Consider the following 20,478-nt stretch of genomic DNA (forward strand, 5'->3'; position numbering starts at 1 on the left):
TTTGGACTTTAATCTTATTTTTCAGTATGAGTGAGATGCGTTTTAATGATATGCTATTCTGGAGTAAAAACATTAACATCTTTAATTCCCTACTAATCTCCCTACTCATTTACAAAAAGGGAAACAAATATTTATATAACGAATGTTATTATTCTACTGTGTCATTAATACAATCTTCCTAATAGAATGCAGATAAGTTTCCCAATTGTTTTATAATATATTTAACATATTTCTACTCACAAAAAGTATTTTCATCAGCAATGCTGGCATTAAATTTGAAGATTTTATTTCCTTAAAACTATGATTGTATTAACATTAGGCATAACTATTACAATTTTCTATCTTGTGTTTTACATTTTTATGTAATGCCTCGTCTCAGACCCTGCTAGATGAGGAGCTCCTGAGATCAAGATTTGTTATATTTCTTTGATTCTTTTTATTACTACAGTTGAATTTACATAATTTACATGATGAAACTCACTTGGAATTTTTCAGTTAAGCTTCCAAATATCTAAGTAGCACTTTGCACGTATTTTTTACGTCCACTCTAGCATACTGAGGGAGAACAATGCAATTCACATTTCCCGTTTGGAGGATGAGAGCACACGATTTTGGGGGCTAATCATGGTCCGAGAGGGCCTATAAATATTTATAAATTTAACTCTTAACCCGCTCAAGGGCCAATATTTTGATCATTCACCCATGGGTTTAATCAAACATTCTCAAGATTCTGAATTATGTACAGGCAGCATAAGGAATGATTAGTCAAGGTACAAACTGCTGCAAAGTTCAAAAAAATGAAAGATTCCATTTACTATCTGGGACAAAATACTGCAGGTTACTGTCAAATATCCAACAAGAAATAAAAACCAGGCTACAAGAAGTCCCCTCACCCTCCCAAATAAGGTGAAATATCACTCCTCTTTATAATTTACTTGCAACCAGAAAGAAAACCCTTTCAAAATTTACCGCCCCTCTTTCCGCGTAGTCCCCGTTGGCAAGTTTAAGAAAATGTGTATATATTTTGATGTTAAGATGGCAAGAGTACGTTTCTACTTCAGTGAGAATAGTCAGAAGTAACTGTTGGATATAACTAATAATCACAAGGCATAGACACTGGGTTTCGGCAAGAGTGGCTGGCCACCACCACATCTCAACAAGGCAAACAGGCCCCAAGCCAGAACCTAAAGCACATTTACTAATTAGAACAAAAGCCATTGCTCTCCCCTACCTTCTCTTTTAGGCCTAGTCCTGGTTTGATCATTAGATGACAGCTTGTATATTTGGCAGCTGATTGATACAAAGGCTGTTATTTCTACCTTTCCTTCTATTTTTGAAGTGTGAGAACTGGATCACGTTTCACTACGTGAGAGCACAGTGGCATTACTATCAGAGGGCAGGGCTTGCTCAGCAAGACGTCCCTGCACAGGGTCACACAAAGTAGACCTGAGAAGGTAGAGTTTCTGCCTCCGTTATCACCGACTTTACAATTAAAACGAAACAAGATTTCTTTCAGCATGATAAATTGGTGTGTGGCCTATGCGTGTGCGCGCGTGTTTCCAGTATGACTCTTCTGATCTTTATGTGTCACAATTAGGGAAAGGCTGTTCCTTTCCTTACCTGAAATCCGGCCCAGTACAAGAGACTTGATGGCGCTGAGTTCTGTACCTGATGACAGATGGACTTGTCTCCTTGCGTTGTCATCAATCTACAGAATTGTTACGTGAGAATGCAAGCATCCGCACGGACGCCATTTTGTTGAGGAGAGGACAGAGGGCAAAGGAAGGCAAAAAAAAAAAAAAAAAAGATAAAAAATAGGCAGTTTAGTGTGGCCCCAAAGACTGAGAACAACAAATTTTAAAGAGCCATTCACAAAGGTGAATGATATTTTCTAAATTTTCCATTCTATCCTAACAGTGCACCCCACCTTCTGGCCCCTTATATCCCTTTAATTTTCTCCATTGTATGAGAAATCCAAAATTGGTAAAGCTAAAAAATATATAGACGAGTTATTTTCACCTTAATACTTTTACTTAGCTTGGCCCTTTAACCTGAGTCATTCAGCTAAGAAGTCTTCCTCTGTGTAGAGGGCCAAAATGTTCGTGCTTTGCTTCCACAGTTGGTACAGTGAATAATTCCACCGGTTTCATTAGAGCTACGATGGCCCCACTAGTGGTACATATGATAAGCTAGTCGGCTTTCCCTCCTGAGCAATGTAAAACAAATGAGGAAAGTGTAGCATTTTTCAGCATCCAATATCAGTAATATCTTGGACAGAACCTTAATCCTTTCAAAAACGAGACCACATTTGAGGGTCTGTCCATGGTCTGTGTGAGAGCAGCACTGAAAGAATGCCTTCAGTCTATTCATGATCACGATTCTGCCGGCGGTCCTTCATGCTGGGGAATCCTAACTATAACCACTGCTTCTGTTGAGTTTCCTGTATTACCTCTACAAAGAGCACTCCTTCTTCTCTGTTGATCTCTACGTGGTGAAGCTGTCCATCCGCCATGTTTTTGAAATCAAAGTTAACGACGTCAGGTTCTTGATATCTGTTTAGCTTGTACCTGATCTGCAAACTTCCTAAAGTAGGGGAGAGAAGTTACAGTTTCAGTTAAAATTGTAGTTAAAGAGCTACTTATAAAAACTCAGGAGTACTCTTTTTAGTTAGTAATTTCTGGTGGAAAATTCACGGCTTATTTGGATGCCTCCTGTCCTCATAATTCCCAGAAGTCAGCTCCTATGCCAAACTGCACTATTTTTGAGATCAGGACCACGCATGTTACTAATAGGCAGCCTTTCCTGCAAATCTTGAATTTTTCCCCTAGAAGTCAAATATGCAGTTAAACATAAGCAAATCTCTGAACTAGCTTCTACCTTAAAAAAAATATATACCTGATTATATTATGAAATGCCAAACTACTGTGGAATATTACAATAACGTTGTTTCTATAATCTTTTTAAAAATACATCTACCACTCCGATGATGCAATTGGTTAATGGAATTTTTATAAGCAAATGGAGTTTTACTAAAGATGAGAAATATTTCCAAGTGGTCACAGCCATGGATTTTGGAATGAAATTAGGATGAAATGAACAGTTTTGAGCCAAACTTACCGTGAGACTTAATGCTACTCACTTAGCTGCCTGCAAAGATGCCAATTACTTTATTTCACAGGGTATCTCCAATTTAACAAAGAAAATATCTTAATGTAGAGATATGTTTCAAGTTCAAAAGGTACACAGTGGTGGTAAATATACTTATTAAAGTATATTTAGTGTTCAGTGCCCTTGGGCCATATTTATTTTAGTTGCAATGATATATTCAGGTTTATAAATTTATTTTCCTCACTCAGACAATTTATCTACAGGATTCCTATCTTTAATCTGCATACAGGGAGGAGGAAAATATCCTTAAGTGGTTTTCTGCGACAAAGTTTCTGTAGCATACACACATCCTAACCCAGAAGCCACTGCCCTGCAGTAATGTACCAGCATTTCCCTTGACAATTTTGTTGCCGATGATTAGAACCGACAGATTACTTTGTGGACATTTTCTTATACATAATGCTAGGTTGTTAACATTCCCCCCAAATGTCTCTACTTTTAATTGATGGAAATATTTATTATATGCAAATAGGCATCTCATTTCAAAATGAACCACAAAATTGATACTGATACTATATGGGATAGTAAAGAGTTTCTAACAATAATAAAATACAGGAAGTATTTTATATAAATAACAAGTTAACATTGAAAATGCGAAATTATCAAAATTATAACAAAACTATCTTAATAAATTCATAAATAATCCTTTTAGATTAAATTTATAGGACAGTATAGGCACGCTTTTCTTTCTGTTTGCAGTTTGAGAGGCAAGAACATCAGAACGATCCATATTATTACTAATCTAATGTTCTAATTTAATTTTCTCCCTCTCTCTCTCTCTCTCTCTCCTCTAAAAAGCACTCACCATTTTTGGCAATGATAACTGAAAGGTATTCTTTATAAAAGGAGCTCACATAAAGCAGTAAGCTTGGTGCTCGCGCTGTTCGGAAGCTAAATTTGATCATTTCTCTGCTCAGCTTCATGTCGCCATGAAACGAAGCAGCGTGGGAGCTGGAATTTTTACTGAAGGAATAATTTTCTTGAAAATTGTAAATCACAGATGAGCCAGATCCAAAATATGCAGAGATCTCTGAAATGACACACACATTTTATGTTAAAAAAATTAAATACAAGGATCTTATTTCAGCTACATTGATATATTTTTAATTAAAAATATCAAATTATATAGATATAACAAATCGGCCCAAACCAGAATTAAATAACAGAATATTAACAGAGCTCTTATGATGGTCCTTGAAATGGCTTTATGCTAGAATTATATGTAATTAATTTACTAGTTCACCTTCTAATTACAAGCATAACGTTCTCCTCTCTGACATCAGACATAAACCAGGCTTCTTGACTTTCGTCTCCCTTACCGTCCATTTTCTTATTTAAATTTTTGGTCCCATCTATTATTTTGTAACTAGAATGCACTAGTCTTCCTATAATAGGAAGGAAGGAAGTTTGAGGGGTCCTCTTACCTTCCAGGATCAACAGGCAGAAATGTTCCTTTTTGCCTAAACACTTTCCCCTATTTATTGTGCCCTACGAGAAGAAGCCAAGTCCTGCGTTAATAGGAGAGGGCAGTGGGCATCTTTGTAGCAGTGATCAACATAAGGAACTATCCAGCCTCTTTCAGTTTTACAAAATCATAGTACTTTACTTATATGAGATTAAAATCCCAAATTCACACACACATGCATGTGCACACACACACGCGCACACACACACACACACACGTCTATATATACACTTATATACACACACATTTATGTACATGTGTATATATGTTTGCATGAAAATGAGGATCTGGAGGAATAATCAGCACTGGATCCTTGAATCCTGCTTCTCTCCATTACTATAAAAGACCAGTTGTGGGATGTGAGTAGCAGATGATGCTCACGGGGTAACATAGCAACGTCTCCGTTCCTTGGCACTGGAGGACTATTTTGTTTGCTTGTTTTATTATGTTATTATAATGGACCTCTTTATAGTCAATATGATATGCAGAGTAGGATTCCTGACTGCACTTAGCGAGCTTAACTAGAAATCATTTTGATTCAGAAAAGGAAGACAAGTTCTTGGGAAGAAGTGGTCTCCACTCTACCTCTAAATGTGAAAAACCTTCTAGAATGAGAGCAGCAGGGTGTGAGTTGTTTATCACAGGCGCATTTTAAATAGTAACTTAGTTCTGGTCAAAAGTGGAGGACTTTTAACCCACTTTTCATGAAATAATCTCAAATGCTTTCTGTGCAAATCAGGGGCTGCTTCAATTTGGAGACGATTTTTGTTAGCTTTCAGTAGCCCAGACACACGCAAATAAAGCAATTGAATTAAGCTGGATGGCAGTTTTCTGTGAGCAACTATGAAAGCATAACAAATGTTTGTGTATTCAGAGAAGTCCATCTAGAACACTTAATACTATACTCAGTCCTTTCTTTCTTCCATGACATAGATCTGTGAACAAGACAGACTGAAAAATATTCCACTTCACAGACATTGGCCACATCATAGAGCAAAATGCCCGAGTAATCTTTATTTTGTTACACATCCATATTAATGGAAAAGTAATTTTTATTCTTTTTCAATGTTTGTTTATTTATCTTTGAGATACAGAGAGAGAGAGGAGTGGGGGAGAGAGAGGGAGAGAGAGGATCCCAACCAGTCTCTGTGCCAGCACAGAGCCCAATGTGGGGCTCGAACTCACAAACCATGAGATCATGACCTGGGTGGAAATCAAGAGTCGGTCACTTAACCGACTGAGCCACCTAGGCACCCCAAAGTTATTTTTATTCTTGGAAAAAAATACGTTTAGCAAAAAACCAAAAAACAATACTTCCTAAATTTCCTTGCATTATTGACTATCTTCATCAAAAATAACAATAATGCCTTTAAAGATTTTAAAATAGAGAACTGCCCCGTGGAACAGGTTGTTAGCATATTTATTTAAGCACATCAACATGGGATAAATAAAAGCAGATTGAGCAGCTAACACTTTAAGACAATGAGAGGAGGGGCACCTGGGTGCTCAGGCTGTTGGTTAAGCACCCGACTTCGGCTCAGGTCATGATCTCACAGTCTGTGAGTTCGAGCCCTGCGTCCGGCTCTGTGCTGACAGCTCAGAGCCTGGAGCCTGCTTTGGATTCTGTGTCTCCCTCTCTCTCTGACCATCCCCTGCTCTTTCTCTCTCTCTCAAAAATAAACATTAAAAAAAATTTTTTTAAAGACATCAAGAGGCAACTTTAGAGGATTTATCATGAATAGTTTTTCTTTTTTTAAGAATTGAGGCCAATATCTAAGAAATGAAATAGGATTAGCATGAAAAAGTTAACTGGCAAAAAAAAAAAAAAATCAGAAATGGAAATATTTGGGTTTCAAATAGCTACCCAGAAAATGACTACAGGATGTTTTCTTCATATCGGATGAGTTTTCCTGCGAAGACGCCCCACGCCATGCTTACCCTTCGAGCAGAAAGGCCCCGTGTATGCAGAGAAGGTGCAGTCACAAGAGAACCCGCTGAGCTTTTCTCTGCACTTCCCTCCATTGAGACACAACTTCCCGTAGCTGCTGCAGTGGCCTCTACAGCCCGGCTCCACGCCAGGGGTCACCTTAGCCCTCTCTTCCAGGTCCAGGGACATCCCGTTCAACTGCAGAGACCGAATGCAGCCCAGAAAGCCCCTTTGTCTGGTGGCTGTTCCACCTAGAAGGGAAATACTGCAAATGGAAACATGTTCCTAGGCGTGTGCTTCAGGATTGAAAGACCCAGCAAAACTGAGGCTTCGCAGGGAAGGGCAAGCGTTGGATGAGCCAATATAATTTGGGAAGCAAATTTGTGACAGGATATTGAAAGGATTTAAGTAGATAAAACATTAATTCCATTTTTTTGCAAAGTTGAATTTGTTACACGTTGGTTTTCTAAAACTGATTTATTAAAATATAAGTCGGAGAGGTTCTCTTTTTTAGTTGTTTTCTTTCAGAGAACAAAATGAGGCTGTATCTTTCATGCAAAGTAACAATGAGATAGATTGATACTCGTATGTGGAAGCTAACTTTGTTTTTGGCAATTTTAAATCAGCATATATTTGTGGGTGAGTGTGGCTCGTTCTTCATATTGAAACTTGATCCTGATGCTGGTCTGGTTTTAATTTACTGAGAATTATGAAAGACACCTTGAGTTCTTCTAACTTGACTGTGCACCGATGGGGTCTTTTGGTTATTCTTCCATCAAAAACCTGGTAACCGAGATGATCTGCTTTGTCTGGCATATGTCCCAGTGAATTTTTTTCTAAATACTGGTCCAGGGTGGGTCATTTTAAGCTTGGAAAGATTCTCAACAAACGGGGGAAAGGGGTCAATGGAGAGACGGTGGTGTAGCATTTATTGGATAATACATGACCATATATGCACTTATCAAGTCACCCTGAAGAGGTTTACGATGTCTGAGTGGAATCAGACCCTGACATTCTACGCCAGAGGCTCTCCAACTTTAAGGAATGTAAATGTCACATGGAAGTCTTCTTAAAAATACAGGCTCGCTCTAAGAAATGCTGATTCTGTGGGCTGGAAATAGGGCTGTGAATCGAAACAATCAACAAGCCTCCCAGGTGCATCATATTCAGGTGGTCACGTGACCACCACATTTTCTGGGCACTATCCTAGTAAGAATGCAAGCTCTAGGAGGATCTTCACCCACCTGTGTGCCCAGGAACCCCCAAAATTAATGCTCCGAACTCGAAGTGGGAAAACAGTACTCTAATCTAAGTAGTCTGGATGATTCTACCCAGAGGCATTATTAGATGGTCACGGGTCCTCTACAAAGGAGCTTTGTCAGTGAATGGATGAGGCTGTCTCGCCACCAGAATGTTAGACCCACTCCGTACATACTGTCTCTTTCTAGAACATGTTTCCTCCCTCCTTTACCACCACACTTAGCTAGCTCCTGATCTAGCCTTCATTACTTAACATCTCCTCATCTTCAGAAATTAAAGTTGTTGTTGTTGTTTTTAACTTTCAGAACCAAAAGTTGGAAAGACCCTAAATGAATCGGCCTTTTGTCACCATGTACCAGGTGTTACATTTCACCACTTTACTTTTGTATATCATCAGAGTCCCACCATTGGACACACTTTGGGGAAGGCCGCTTCAATCACACCGCACCCCAGCACACAGGACGGTGCCTGACGCAAAATAGCTGTGCAATAATTATTTATAATCATACCTAATTGATCAGCAATTGAAAATAATAACTGATTCTTTAATAATTAGATATTAATAATCAGTCAATGCAATGGCTCGTTAAACTGGATTAGGCCATAGGAGTGGGGGTTGGGTGCTTCAAAGGCTGGAGAGAGGAACATCACTGGCCCCATGAGGTGGCTTGGGTCCCCAAAACTGAGAATGAGGATAAAACCCAAGGAATATTTCTGAATACATTAATTCTATATTTTTGGATAAGGAAATACCATGAAGGGGAAACTGAAAGGAGTCCTAAGAATTTGGGGCTCATGACACTGATGGTATTTAGAATTCAGATTCATAGACATAAGGGTCTCCATGCAAACAACTGTACTTAAATCGGTGTATCGAAGTTGTTTCACTTAACATTGTTTGTGCCTCTTCTATGAAGCAAATACAAGTCTTCAGGGTGTGGGTCATACTTGCTATTTATAAATCAAAATGCAGTGTGGTACGCAGCCAGACATATTCCGATTCCAGTTTCCGTGGGCATGGCAGGGGAAAGGAGTTCACCTCGTCCCAGAGTCTCAGAACGACGGCCAGTCTTCTTGTTCCCTTCCTCCTACATCTACTGTCTCCTTCCATTCTTGAAGCCTCTCTCCTCCCCTTAATCTTAGGACTCCTCTTCTTTGCCTTCCACATTAAAGCTGCCGTTCACCTGCGCTTCAGACCTCCCTATTCTCACACTAACTCATCTCAACAGAACGTCGAGAGCTCAGAGTCAAGTCTTGGACCAAATGCTCTTAGCATCTTTGCTGGAGTTTTCTTTCCTGGGTAAGGAAGCCTTCAGCCTTACTTTTATCTTTGGCCCAGGAACTCTTTGGAGGAGGGTCAGGTGCTGGGAAGTCTGGATTACAGGTGGATTCCTGGTATATTTAATTTACTTTACGTTAGAGTACTTTAAATCATGAGATATATATATATATATATATATATATATATATATAGTATACAGTCACATTAAATCATGGTCTGTTAAGCACTTGTCACTCTGTAACATCATTTCCCTGATTTAGGAGTTGATCTCCTTCTGCCAGTGACATCATAAAAACTAAATAACTTGGGAGGCCAACAACTGAATACAATTCCTTTTCATCTGCCCCAGTTTATTTATTCTTATCCATTTTGTTTTGTTCCAGATGATGAGGACCAAGGGGCATAGAGAATTCCAGGGACAAACCCAGGGGCATAGCTGAGGAAATATTAAAACACACACATTCACTTAGAGGCAGAAAAGGGCAAGAATCTACCGTTGGCCTTTTATTGTAAGGGAGTCCCTTTCTTTTAACACCAAACTATGGTCAAAAAAGATCATTTTCATTGTCTTCTACTTCTTAGATCATTTTTGGTTTGGATGGCATTTCGGTTCTACAAGCTCTATTTAGTAGCTCTGTGCTGGGCATCGAGTCTGGCCTTGGAGGTTCAGAATTATATGCAACTGACCTTGCCCTCAAAGAGCACGTGATCTAGTAATAGATTCAGACAGGGAAGCACATGATTACCACGTGTGGTTAATGATAGAAGTAGGTACCTGGCGGACAAGAAGGTCAGAGGATGGTCCCGGGACATTAACAGGAAACAGCCCCCTTCAAATACATGTATGAGATACATATATTTATAATAGTGAGAAGAAAATCAACACCCAGCCCTGTAAACAGGACATCTGAATTGTGAACTTGCAAAGAGTTCACGTTTACCTAACCAAATAGTTTGAAACTACATTTTTAAATTATCAAAAAAAAATGTCTAATTAAACATAAACATATGTGTCTTACAAGTGTGGAGGATTTTTACTTTACCATTAGGTTTCAAGTTAATAACTTCTTATTTTAAGATTAACTATTCTGGAGAACATGGCCAATGTAAATAGTATTGGGCTTGAAAGCTTAATTAAAGATTCCAACAACTGTCCAGGGTTAGAGTAGGTCCAATTAAAATGAGCTGCAGTTTGATTAATTGATTCTGGATGTTTCCACTGAGCTATTATGTTTGGAACTGTCTTCCAATTAATTTCCTATCAATTTACCTGCCATGCTATATCAGATATAATGAATTCTGGAACTTCACAAACACTAGGCATCTTGTGAAACTAATGCCTAACCTTCCTATGTGAAGGAATAAAAACCTGAATCTGTTCACTTACATAACAATACTGGGATCTGCACCTAATAGGTGTGCCAGGTGATGAACAGAGATGGAGTCCAACCCTTTTATCATGTTCATTACTCTCAGGAAGTGAGTCTAAGTGACAGATGCTATTGTCACGAAATACGAGCCGGCTCTTTCCTATGCCAATTTTTTTTTTTTTTTTTTTTTTTTTTTTGGAGCAGGAAGACCTTTTATTTTTTAATGGCAAATTATTTATGTGCTGTGCTTGAATACTATTGAGGATTAATTGGGAACAACGGCATATTTGCCCAGGGGCCTTAGAAAAAAATAAATGAAGAACCTCTTCAAAATTTAAAGTTATAGAAACTTGTCTGGCAGAGTACAGGGGCTCTCCCTGACCATGGCACTGTGACAGAGAAAGGCCGCTAAGGCTCTAACCACTGATCAGTTTGGAACAGGAAGGTTGTTGCACATGCATGCAGGGCCCAGGACCAAGTGAGGGGATTAAAGGAAAAACACGGTCTTCTACAGATTATGTATTGGATCTTTAGTCCTGGTCTATTCAGCCATCCTGGGGGAAGGCTTAGCATCGTAGAAATGATGCATTAACGTACAGACCCGTGAGACTGGACCCCAGCAATAACTTTGCCATGGAATGTTCCTCATTGAGGAAAACCCTAGGAGAACTGGGAGGAGGAGGAAGAACTAGCTCTTCCTTAGGTTCAAAGAACTATTATGGTTGAAATAGGAAGCTGTGAAGCAACAGTATCATAGTACAGAAAATGCAGGCGCTATTCTCTAAACCAAAGTCAATGGTGAGGACATGCTCTCGTGGTAGTGACAGCAGAAAAATGTGGGTCTATTTAGATTTCTTATATGCCAATGCCACAGCACCTCTCTGGTCTGACCCATTTTAAAGAAATGAACTGTTAGTGGTATTAGTCATATTCTCTGCTCTGAAGAGATCCCATCTGAATTCAGATTTCAGTCAACAGTCACCAAGATCTGTTTGCTAAACAGGCAAAAGTAAACTGAGTGCCTCTTAAGCTGATCATGAAAAAGACATCTCAAGGAAGAGAGAATACAATTGAAGTAAGTGATATGATTACATTAAAGAGAAATGTGACTTTCATTGCATTGCACTTTGGTAATGTGGGAACATACTTACTACAAAAGAAAACCAGACTGAAAGAAAAATTACTCAAACATAAAACTATTGCCATTCTCTTCCCATAACTATTTTAGCCTATCAAAAGTACACTAAAAGTAAAAAGAAAAAATCTAGAATATATTATGATTAATGACTCTGTTCATCAAAAGACACCATTAAGTACATGAAAATACAAGGGCGCCTGGGTGGCTCAGTCAGTTAAGTGTTCAACTTCAGCTCAGGTCATGATCTCACAGTTCATGGGCTCTGTGCTGCCAGCTCAGAGCCTGGAGCCTGATTTTGGATTCTGTGTCTCTCTCTCTGCCCCTCCCCTGCTCATGCTCTCTTTCTCAAAAAATAAATGAACATTAAAAGATTTTTTTAAAAAACTAAAAAAACAGTATATGATAATACAATCCACAGAAAGAGAGAAGAAATCTGTAATAACGTTACCTGAAATAAATCCAAAATTCTTATAAACCTTTAAAAAAAAAAAGAAGACAACCCTGTAGAAAATGGGCAACAGATTTGAACAGCCACGTCACAAAGGAGGATATCCAAATGGTCAATAGCTATCTGGCAGTGTCTTTTAAGGCTTAACATATGCACATCTTATGACCCAGTAATTCCACTGTTAGGTAGAGACCCAACAGAAATACAAGCATATGTTCACCAAAAGACCAGTACAAGGATATATTTGTGATATCCAACTTTGCAAGGGCACAAATGCCCATCCACAGTAAATAAATCTACCTTTGTATCGGTAATGTCAGTTTCCCAAAATATCCCTGAGCAATACTAATGTGCAACCTATGGTGATAACCAAACTTCAGACCTTCGACAGGCTCAGAGTTCAACATTAACCCTCACGTGTGGCATTTAGAAACTGTTTGCTCTAGAAGCCCAATAAATATTTGTGGATTTGATGCAATTCAAATGCAATGCAAATGACTTATGCATCCATGTCAGGAGTTCTTACTTCTCCTTCAGGTCCTAGTCCCAAAGTATTGAGATGGAGTTTGCCCCATTTAAAAAAACCTGTCAGTAAAAGAATTTAGACTGCAAACAAAAATTGCAGAGCTAGTTGAATGAAAATCAATTCAAGGCTAATTTAAGAAGCTTCTAAGAAAAATGCTGAGTTTACAAACCAAAATAGAAAATGACCACTGTCACATTTCAGCTTAAAAAAATGATTGATTCTTTTCTCTCCACATTTCCGTGGTTGGGGAATGTTTGCGGGTGAATGATAACAGCAATGACTCTCGACATTGAGACTTCATTGTAACAAGGTCAAGGACATATGTTTAATACACCAATTAACATCATGCCACTAAACTTATTTTTTAAGGTAATAAATAGAACGTCTGAATAGGACTTTTTAACTCAGACACATCATAAATCACATACACACACAAAGGACAAAGTGAAAGAATGTGAAAAGGTCAGTAAAGACTCAGTGCCATAAATAAGAACAAGAATGGAGAAAGAACTAGAAGGCTCGAACTAAAGGGTGAATTGCCATTTTTATTATGAGAAGCCATCTGACAGTTGGGATATTTGGGGAAGGAGAGGAGATTGTCACTGCATTGGTGTTCACTGTTTCTAATCACATTACATTCACGTTAAATGTTTCCACTGTCTCATACAAGGCTTTGTGTTCATTATTTTATTACTCCTTCACTTTGCACGGAATCCTATAGTTTGGTTTAGATGAAGATACTTGTTCTAACGTTTGGAACTGCAGGTATTGTTAAAAACCTTCTGTTCTATCATTCTTTGGTGTAGACTAACAGTTCCATCTCTGAAATGACCATTTCCTTTATTTCCATTTCAATGCCACAGATCATTGTTGCCCAGCTGAATCACGTTTTTATCTTGCTTTCTACTTATTTTCACTGATTTTGTTCAGAAGGTGAAGCATTAGTCTGGCCTCAGACTTACACTCTGAGATGTGGACACACTTCATGATTGGTCTTTAGAGGAGAGAGTGAAGCCAGCAATGGAAAGAGTGCCAAATCCTACCCACTAGACCATCAGGGAGGTTTGAAGCCAGTAATGGAGAAAACACCTTAGATGTTTTCCATGACATCCCATCCTACTCGTCATTTCTGAGACACCAGCCAAAAAAGAAAAAAAAGTAATGTCCACATTGTGGACATATCAACATTGACCAGGCTGTGGTAGCACAGTGAGATGGAGAATATAACTGGAATCAAAATTAACATATATCCAGATATCCACATTTTACTTGTAGGTAAAAGTGTTAAAGATATATCTCAAACAAATTTATTTCTACATTATCAAATTTTCTAATGTTTCATATTTGTTGTATTATAAAATGACTTTATTTGGTATTTGAAATATTCCACAATAGTGTTAATGTTTTCTGCCAAATTTGTTTACAAGCAAGAAGGTACATTTCTGGCAAAAGCGACTAAATGCTGGGATACTAACATAATCTATCTTAGAGTGACTAACATTAGCTTAGTCTTACAGTTGAGAGGACTCAGTCGGCTGAGCATCTGACTTTGGCTCAAGTCATGATCTTGCCATCCATGAGTTCAACCCCACATCAGGCTCACTGCTGTCAGTGCAGAGCCTGGTTTGGATCCTCTGTCTCCCTCTCTCTCTGCCCCTCCCCCACTTGCACTCTCTCAAAAATAAATAAAACATTAAAAAAAGTTTTTAAAAAAAGACGTGTTTCTATGTAACTGAAATCACCATCATCACTGTCTGGATTTAAACATTTTTTTAGGAGAAAAAAGTTATACTGAACTATAGACTTAGTCTTTATAGTTACATTTATCTCATTAATATATACTGATACCCCAAAACAAATGACAGTCATTATGCACACTTAAGACTACTGATTAGCCATAATTAATTTTAAGAATGATGGGTGAACTACAAATTAAACTCTTGAACTTGTAAGTAAGGGGAATAAAATTACCTTTTAAACTGTGAACCAGAAGATCAATTCTGTTGCATTAGAAGAGAGACTCCTACTCACCCACAGAGTCATGACTCTGGGAACACACTTCGCTCTAGAATATTGGAAGGTATTCATATGTGGGGAAACAGTGTCCAAGAGAAGGTGCCTTCTACATCTGACATGTACTGGCACAGAACATATGAACAAAGAAGCCCGATTTCCTGGGAGAGTGTGATTATGGGGCGGGTGGGATCTCACTGAAGAAAAGGAAGGAGGGGAGATATTTTCTCCAGGGTGTGAAGAAGGACCACCAGTCTTTTGCTGCCTTGAAAGAGTATGGTTTATAGAGTTTGTAGTATATAATCTAGACTGAAGGGTCAGGGAACGGCGTGAATCATCCTACAGGTTAGGATAAAGGAAGAAAACAAGAAAAGCTAACTTCAGTTGAAATTGAAAAGTGCGAAATGATGTTGAGGATCCCAGAGACCTAAGAGAAGTGTCTTGTCCCCGAGAAGATTAGCAGGAGTAAGTAGTCACACACTAGCAGCAACAACAAATCCACCACAAGTTGTGTGTATGTACACTTAAAGTACGGCCCAACGCTGCTTTTCACCGTGTCCGCTTCAGCCCACACCAACGTCATCTCTCACAGGGATCACTGCCCTAGCCTGCTTCTACCCTGTTCCCTCCATCCACATTCTTCACAGTGGTCAGGAAGATGTGGAAAGGTACATTAGATCATGCGCTCCTCTGAGCCTCAGAATAAGACCCAGATTCCTCACCACAGTCTCAAGACCCAGTCAAAGTGACCATGATTTGCAACAGGCTTTCCCTCAGACCAACTCTACCGTCCTGCTACCATGGCTTCCTCCTTGCTCCCTGACTCCTTCACTTCGCTTTGAGCCATGGCTCCTCTGCTGGGAATTCTCTCCCTCCAGACGTTCACGTTCCCTCTTCTGCTTCCTCTGGCCTCTGTTCAAATGTAAGGTCCGCAGAGAGCACTCTCCTGACCACCCTGCTGAAAGTAGAAGCCCCTTAACCTAATTTATTGCTTGACTTTTTATAGAATTGATCATTATCTGAAATTGTGTCTGTATATACATATATACACACACACATAGATATATGTGTGCATACATGCATGTGTGTATATGTGTATTAACAACATATTATAAATAATAACTATATTATCTTACTATTTACTCTTTTATTGGCTGCCTCTTGTCTCTTCCACTGAAATATACTGTAAGGAATGCAGAGAGCTACTTTTTGGCCTCAGTAAACGCTACACTAAGTTAGCTCTAATTTTTATTGATTTTTTACTAGCTTTTCACCCACTTTGCACTAATTCATTGTAACTTAAAAAAAATTTTTTTAACATTTATTTATTTTTGAGAGACAGAGAGAGACCGAGCACAAGCAGGGGAGGGGCAGAGAGAGAGGGAGACACAGAATCCAAAGCAGGCTCCAGGCTCTGAGCTGTCAGCACAGAGCCTGATGTGGGGCTCGAACCCGTGAACCATGAGACCATGACCTGAGCTGAAGTCAGACGCTCAACTGACTGAGCCATCAGGCACCCCACATTGTAACTTTTTAAATTATGATTTAACTCCCATTGAAGTATGTTAATCTAGAAATTTAAAAAATATCTTGATGTGTTTATTAGTAATATTATAAATTGATAAGTTAATATTCCATCTTGTGTCATTTTTTAATGACTAGGTTGGGGCCTGTTCCTAAGAGCGTGGTCTACTCATGTGGTAGAAATAGAGATAAAAGAAAACCCTGATGTGCTCTTTGACAGCCAGTGACCTGCCTCTCCCTAAGCCTTTTTTAAAACATGGGTCCTTAAATGCTCCCCAATCAAGAGACACAGGGCATCAGAACGGATAAAAAACCAAGACCCATAAATATGCTGGTTGAAAGAGACCCATTTTAGACCCAAAGACACCTCCAGTTTTAAAGTAAGGAGGTGGAGAGCCATTTGTCATGCTAAGGGACATCAAAAGTAAGCTGGCATAGCCATACTGGGGCCAAAATCAGACAAACTAGATTTTTAACCAAAGACTGTAAAAAGAGATGAAGAAGGGCACTATCGCCTAATAAAATAAAGAGGTCTATCCAACAAGGTCTAACAATAGTAACTATTTTTGCATTCAACTTGGGAGAAGCCAAATATATAAATCAATAAACAACACACTTACTGAAATTCATTGGTAACAATACTGTAATAGTAGAAGACTTCAACAGTCTACTTACAGCAACGGACAGATAATCTAAAGCACAAAATCAACTGGGAAACAATGGCTTTGAATGACACACCAGACCAGATGGACTTAACAGATATATTCAGAGGATTTCATCCCAGATCAGAAGACACATTTAGAATGCACATGGAACATTTTCCAGAAGAGATCACATACTGGGTCACAAATCAGGCTTCAACCAGTACAAAAAGACTGAGATCATTCTTTGCATATTTTCAGACCACACTGAAACTTGAAGTCAACCACAAGAAAAAATCTGGAAAGACTACAAATATATGGAGGATAAAGAACATCCTGTTAATGAATGAATGGGTTAACCAGGAAATTAGAGAAGAAATTGAAAAAATACATGGAAGCAAATGAAAATGAAAACACAATAGTCCAAAACCTTTGGGATACAGGAAAGGTGGTCTTACGAGGGAAGTACATAGCGAGAAGTCGGGAAGAAGAGGGAAGTAGATAGCTTCCTCAATCAGGAAGCAAGAAAAGTCTCAAATATACAAACTAACCTTACACCTAAAGGAGCTGGAAAAAGAACAGCAAATAAAACCCAAAGCCAGCAGAAGAAGAGAAATAATAAAGATTACACCAGAAATAAAGGATATACAAATTAAAAAAAAAAAAAACAATAAAACTCGGAGATGGTTCTTTGAAAGATTTAACAAAATTGATAAACCCCCTAGCCAGACTTATCAAAAAGAAAAGAGAAAGGACCCAAATAAATAAAATCATGAATGAAAGAGGAGAGATCACAACCAACACCACAGAAATACAATTATAAGAGAATATCATGAGCAATTATATGCCAACAAACTGGGCAATCTGGAAGAATTTATCTAGGATAAATTCCTAGAAACATATAAACTACCAAATCTGAAACAGGAAGAAATAGAAAATTTGAACAGGCCCATAACCAGCAAATAAATAGGATCAGTAATCAAAAATCTTCCAACTCTCAAAGGTCCAGGGCCAGATGGCTTCCCAGAGGAATTCTAGCAAACATTTAAGAAGAGTTAAAACCTATTCTTCTGAACTGTTCCAAAAAGAGAAATGGAAGGAAAACTTCCAAACTCATTCTATGAGGTCAGCATTGCCTTGATTCCAAAACCAGACAAAGATCCCACTAAAAAGGAGAACTACAAACCAACATCCCTGATGAACATGGATGCAAAAATTCTCAACAAGATACTAGCAAATCGAATCCGACAGTACATTAAGAGAATTATTCACCACATTCAAGTGGGAGTCATTCTTGGCCTGCAGGAGTGGTTCCATATTCAAATCAATCAATGTGATACGCCACATTAATAAAAGAACAGAAAAGAGCCATATGATCTTCTCAATAGATGCAGAAAAGGCATTTGACAAAATACAGCATCCTTTCTTGATAAAAACCCTCAACGAAGTAGGGACAGAAGGAAATCTCAACATCATAAAGGCCATATATGAAAGACCCACAGCTAATATCATACTTAATCGGGAAAAACTGAGAGCTTTTCCCCTAAAGTCAGGAATACAACACGGATGTCCACTCTCACCACTTTTATTCCACATAGCACTGGAAGTCCTAGCCTCAGCAATCAGACAACAAAAAGAAATAAAAGGCATCCAAATTGGTAAGGATAAAGTCAAACTTTCACTCTTCACAGATTTCACTCTACATGGAAAACCTGAAAGACTCCACCAAAAAACTGCTAGAGCTGACACACGAATTCAGCAAAGTTGCAGGGTATGAAATCAATGTACATATATTGGTTGCATTTTGATACACCAACAGTGAAGCGGCAGAAAGAGAAATCAAGGAATCTATCCCATTTACAATTGCACCAAAAACCATAAGATACCTGTGAATAAACCCAACCAAAGAGGCAAAAGATTTGTACTCTGAAAACCAAAGAACATTTATGAAAAAACTGAAGAAGAAACAAAGAAATGGAAAAACATTCCATGCCTTTGATTCAAAGAGTAGATATTGTTAAAATGTCTACACCACACAAAGCAATCTATACACTCAACGCAATCCCTATCAAAATAACACCAGCATTTTTCACAGACCTAGAACAAATATCCTAAAATTTGTATTTGAACCATAAAAGACCCCAAATAGCCAAAGTAATGTTCAAAAAGAAAAGCAAAGTAGGAGGTATCACAATGCCAGACTTCAAGCTGTATTACAAAGCTGTGATCATCAAAACAGTAAAATACTGGCACAAAAAGAGACACATAGATCAGTGGAACAGAATGGAGAACCCAGAATTGGACCCATAACTTTATGCTCAACTCATCTTTGACAAAGCAGGAAAGTATATCCGATGGAAAAAAAGACAACTGCTTCAACAAATGGTGTTGGGAAAATGGACGGCAGCATACATAAGAATGAACCTGGACCGCTTTCTTACACCATACACAAAAACAAATTCAAAATGGATGAAAGACCTACATGTAAGATAGGAAACCAACAAAATCCTGAAGGAGAACACAAGCATTAACCTCTTTGACTCTGGCTGGAGCAACTGCTTACTAGACACATCTCCAGAGGCAAAGGAAACAAAATAAACTACCGGGACCTCATCAAGATAAAAAACTTCTGCACAGTGAAGAAAACAATCAACAAAACTAAAATACAACCTAGGCAATGGGAGAAGGTATTTGCAAATGACATAATGGGTAACATGGCTAGTATCCAAAATCTATAAAGAACTTATGAAACTCAACACCCAAAAAATAAATAATCCAGTGGAAAAATGGGAAGAAGGTATGAACAGACATTTCTCCAAAGAAGACATCCAGATGGCTAACAGACACATGAAAGAAAAAATGCTCAATATCACTCATCATTGGGGAAATACAATCAAAACCACAATGAGATATCACCTCACACCTGTCAGAATGGCTAAAATGAACAACTCAGGAAACAACTGATGTTGATGAGGACGTGGAAAAAGGGAAATCCTCTTACACTATTGGTGGGACTGGTGTAGCCACTCCGGAAAACAGTGTGGTTTCTCAAAAAGTTGAAAATAGAACTACCCTCAGACCCAGCAATTGCACTACTAGGTATTTTACCCAAAGGATACAAAAATACCAATTCAAAGGGGCACACGCACCCCAACGTTCACAGCAGCACTATCAGCAATAGCCAAATTATGGAAAGAGCCCAAATGTCCATTGACTGGTGAAAGGATAAAGAAGATGTGGTGTATATATATATATACAATGGAATAATACTCAGCCACCAAAAAGAATGAAATCTTACCATTTGCAAAAACGTGGATGGAGCTAAAGTGTATTATGCTAAGCGAAATAAGTCAGGCAGAGAAAAGACAAATACCATATGATTTCATTCATATGTGGAATTAAGAAACAAAACAGATGAACAAAGGGGAAGGGAAGAAAAAATAAGACCAAACAGTGAGGGAGTTAAGAGACTTAACTATAGAGAGCAAACTGAGGGCTGATGGAAGAAAGTGGGTGGGAGACGGGCTACACGGGTGATGGGCATTAAGAAGGGCACTTGTGGGGCGCCTGGGTGGCGCAGTCGGTTAAGCGTCCGACTTCAGCCAGGTCACGATCTCGCGGTCCGTGAGTTCGAGCCCCGCGTCGGGCTCTGGGCTGATGGCTCGGAGCCTGGAGCCTGTTTCTGATTCTGTGTCTCCCTCTCTCTCTGCCCCTTC

The 20,478-nt window shown here is 38.7% G+C and overlaps 1 protein-coding gene across 2 annotated transcripts in view; it reads right to left on the minus strand.

Annotated features, from left to right (window-relative positions):
• The window catches only part of CNTNAP4 (contactin associated protein family member 4), a 262,236-nt gene that overhangs the window by 14,330 nt on the left and 227,428 nt on the right, over nucleotides 1-20,478 (minus strand). For both annotated transcript variants that reach the window (XM_086688863.1, XM_086688864.1), the window contains 4 exons: nucleotides 6,572-6,811; nucleotides 3,974-4,198; nucleotides 2,450-2,583; nucleotides 1,621-1,708 (listed from right to left, as the gene is read on the minus strand). In XM_086688863.1, the coding sequence (XP_086544989.1) occupies nucleotides 1,621-1,708; nucleotides 2,450-2,583; nucleotides 3,974-4,198; nucleotides 6,572-6,811 (687 nt within the window). The remainder of the gene's footprint in view (nucleotides 1-1,620; nucleotides 1,709-2,449; nucleotides 2,584-3,973; nucleotides 4,199-6,571; nucleotides 6,812-20,478) is intronic.

This window comes from Puma concolor, chromosome E2, assembly GCF_028749965.1.
Source record: "Puma concolor isolate L17-30 chromosome E2, mPumCon1.1.hap2, whole genome shotgun sequence".
NCBI classification, from domain to species: domain Eukaryota; kingdom Metazoa; phylum Chordata; class Mammalia; order Carnivora; family Felidae; genus Puma; species Puma concolor.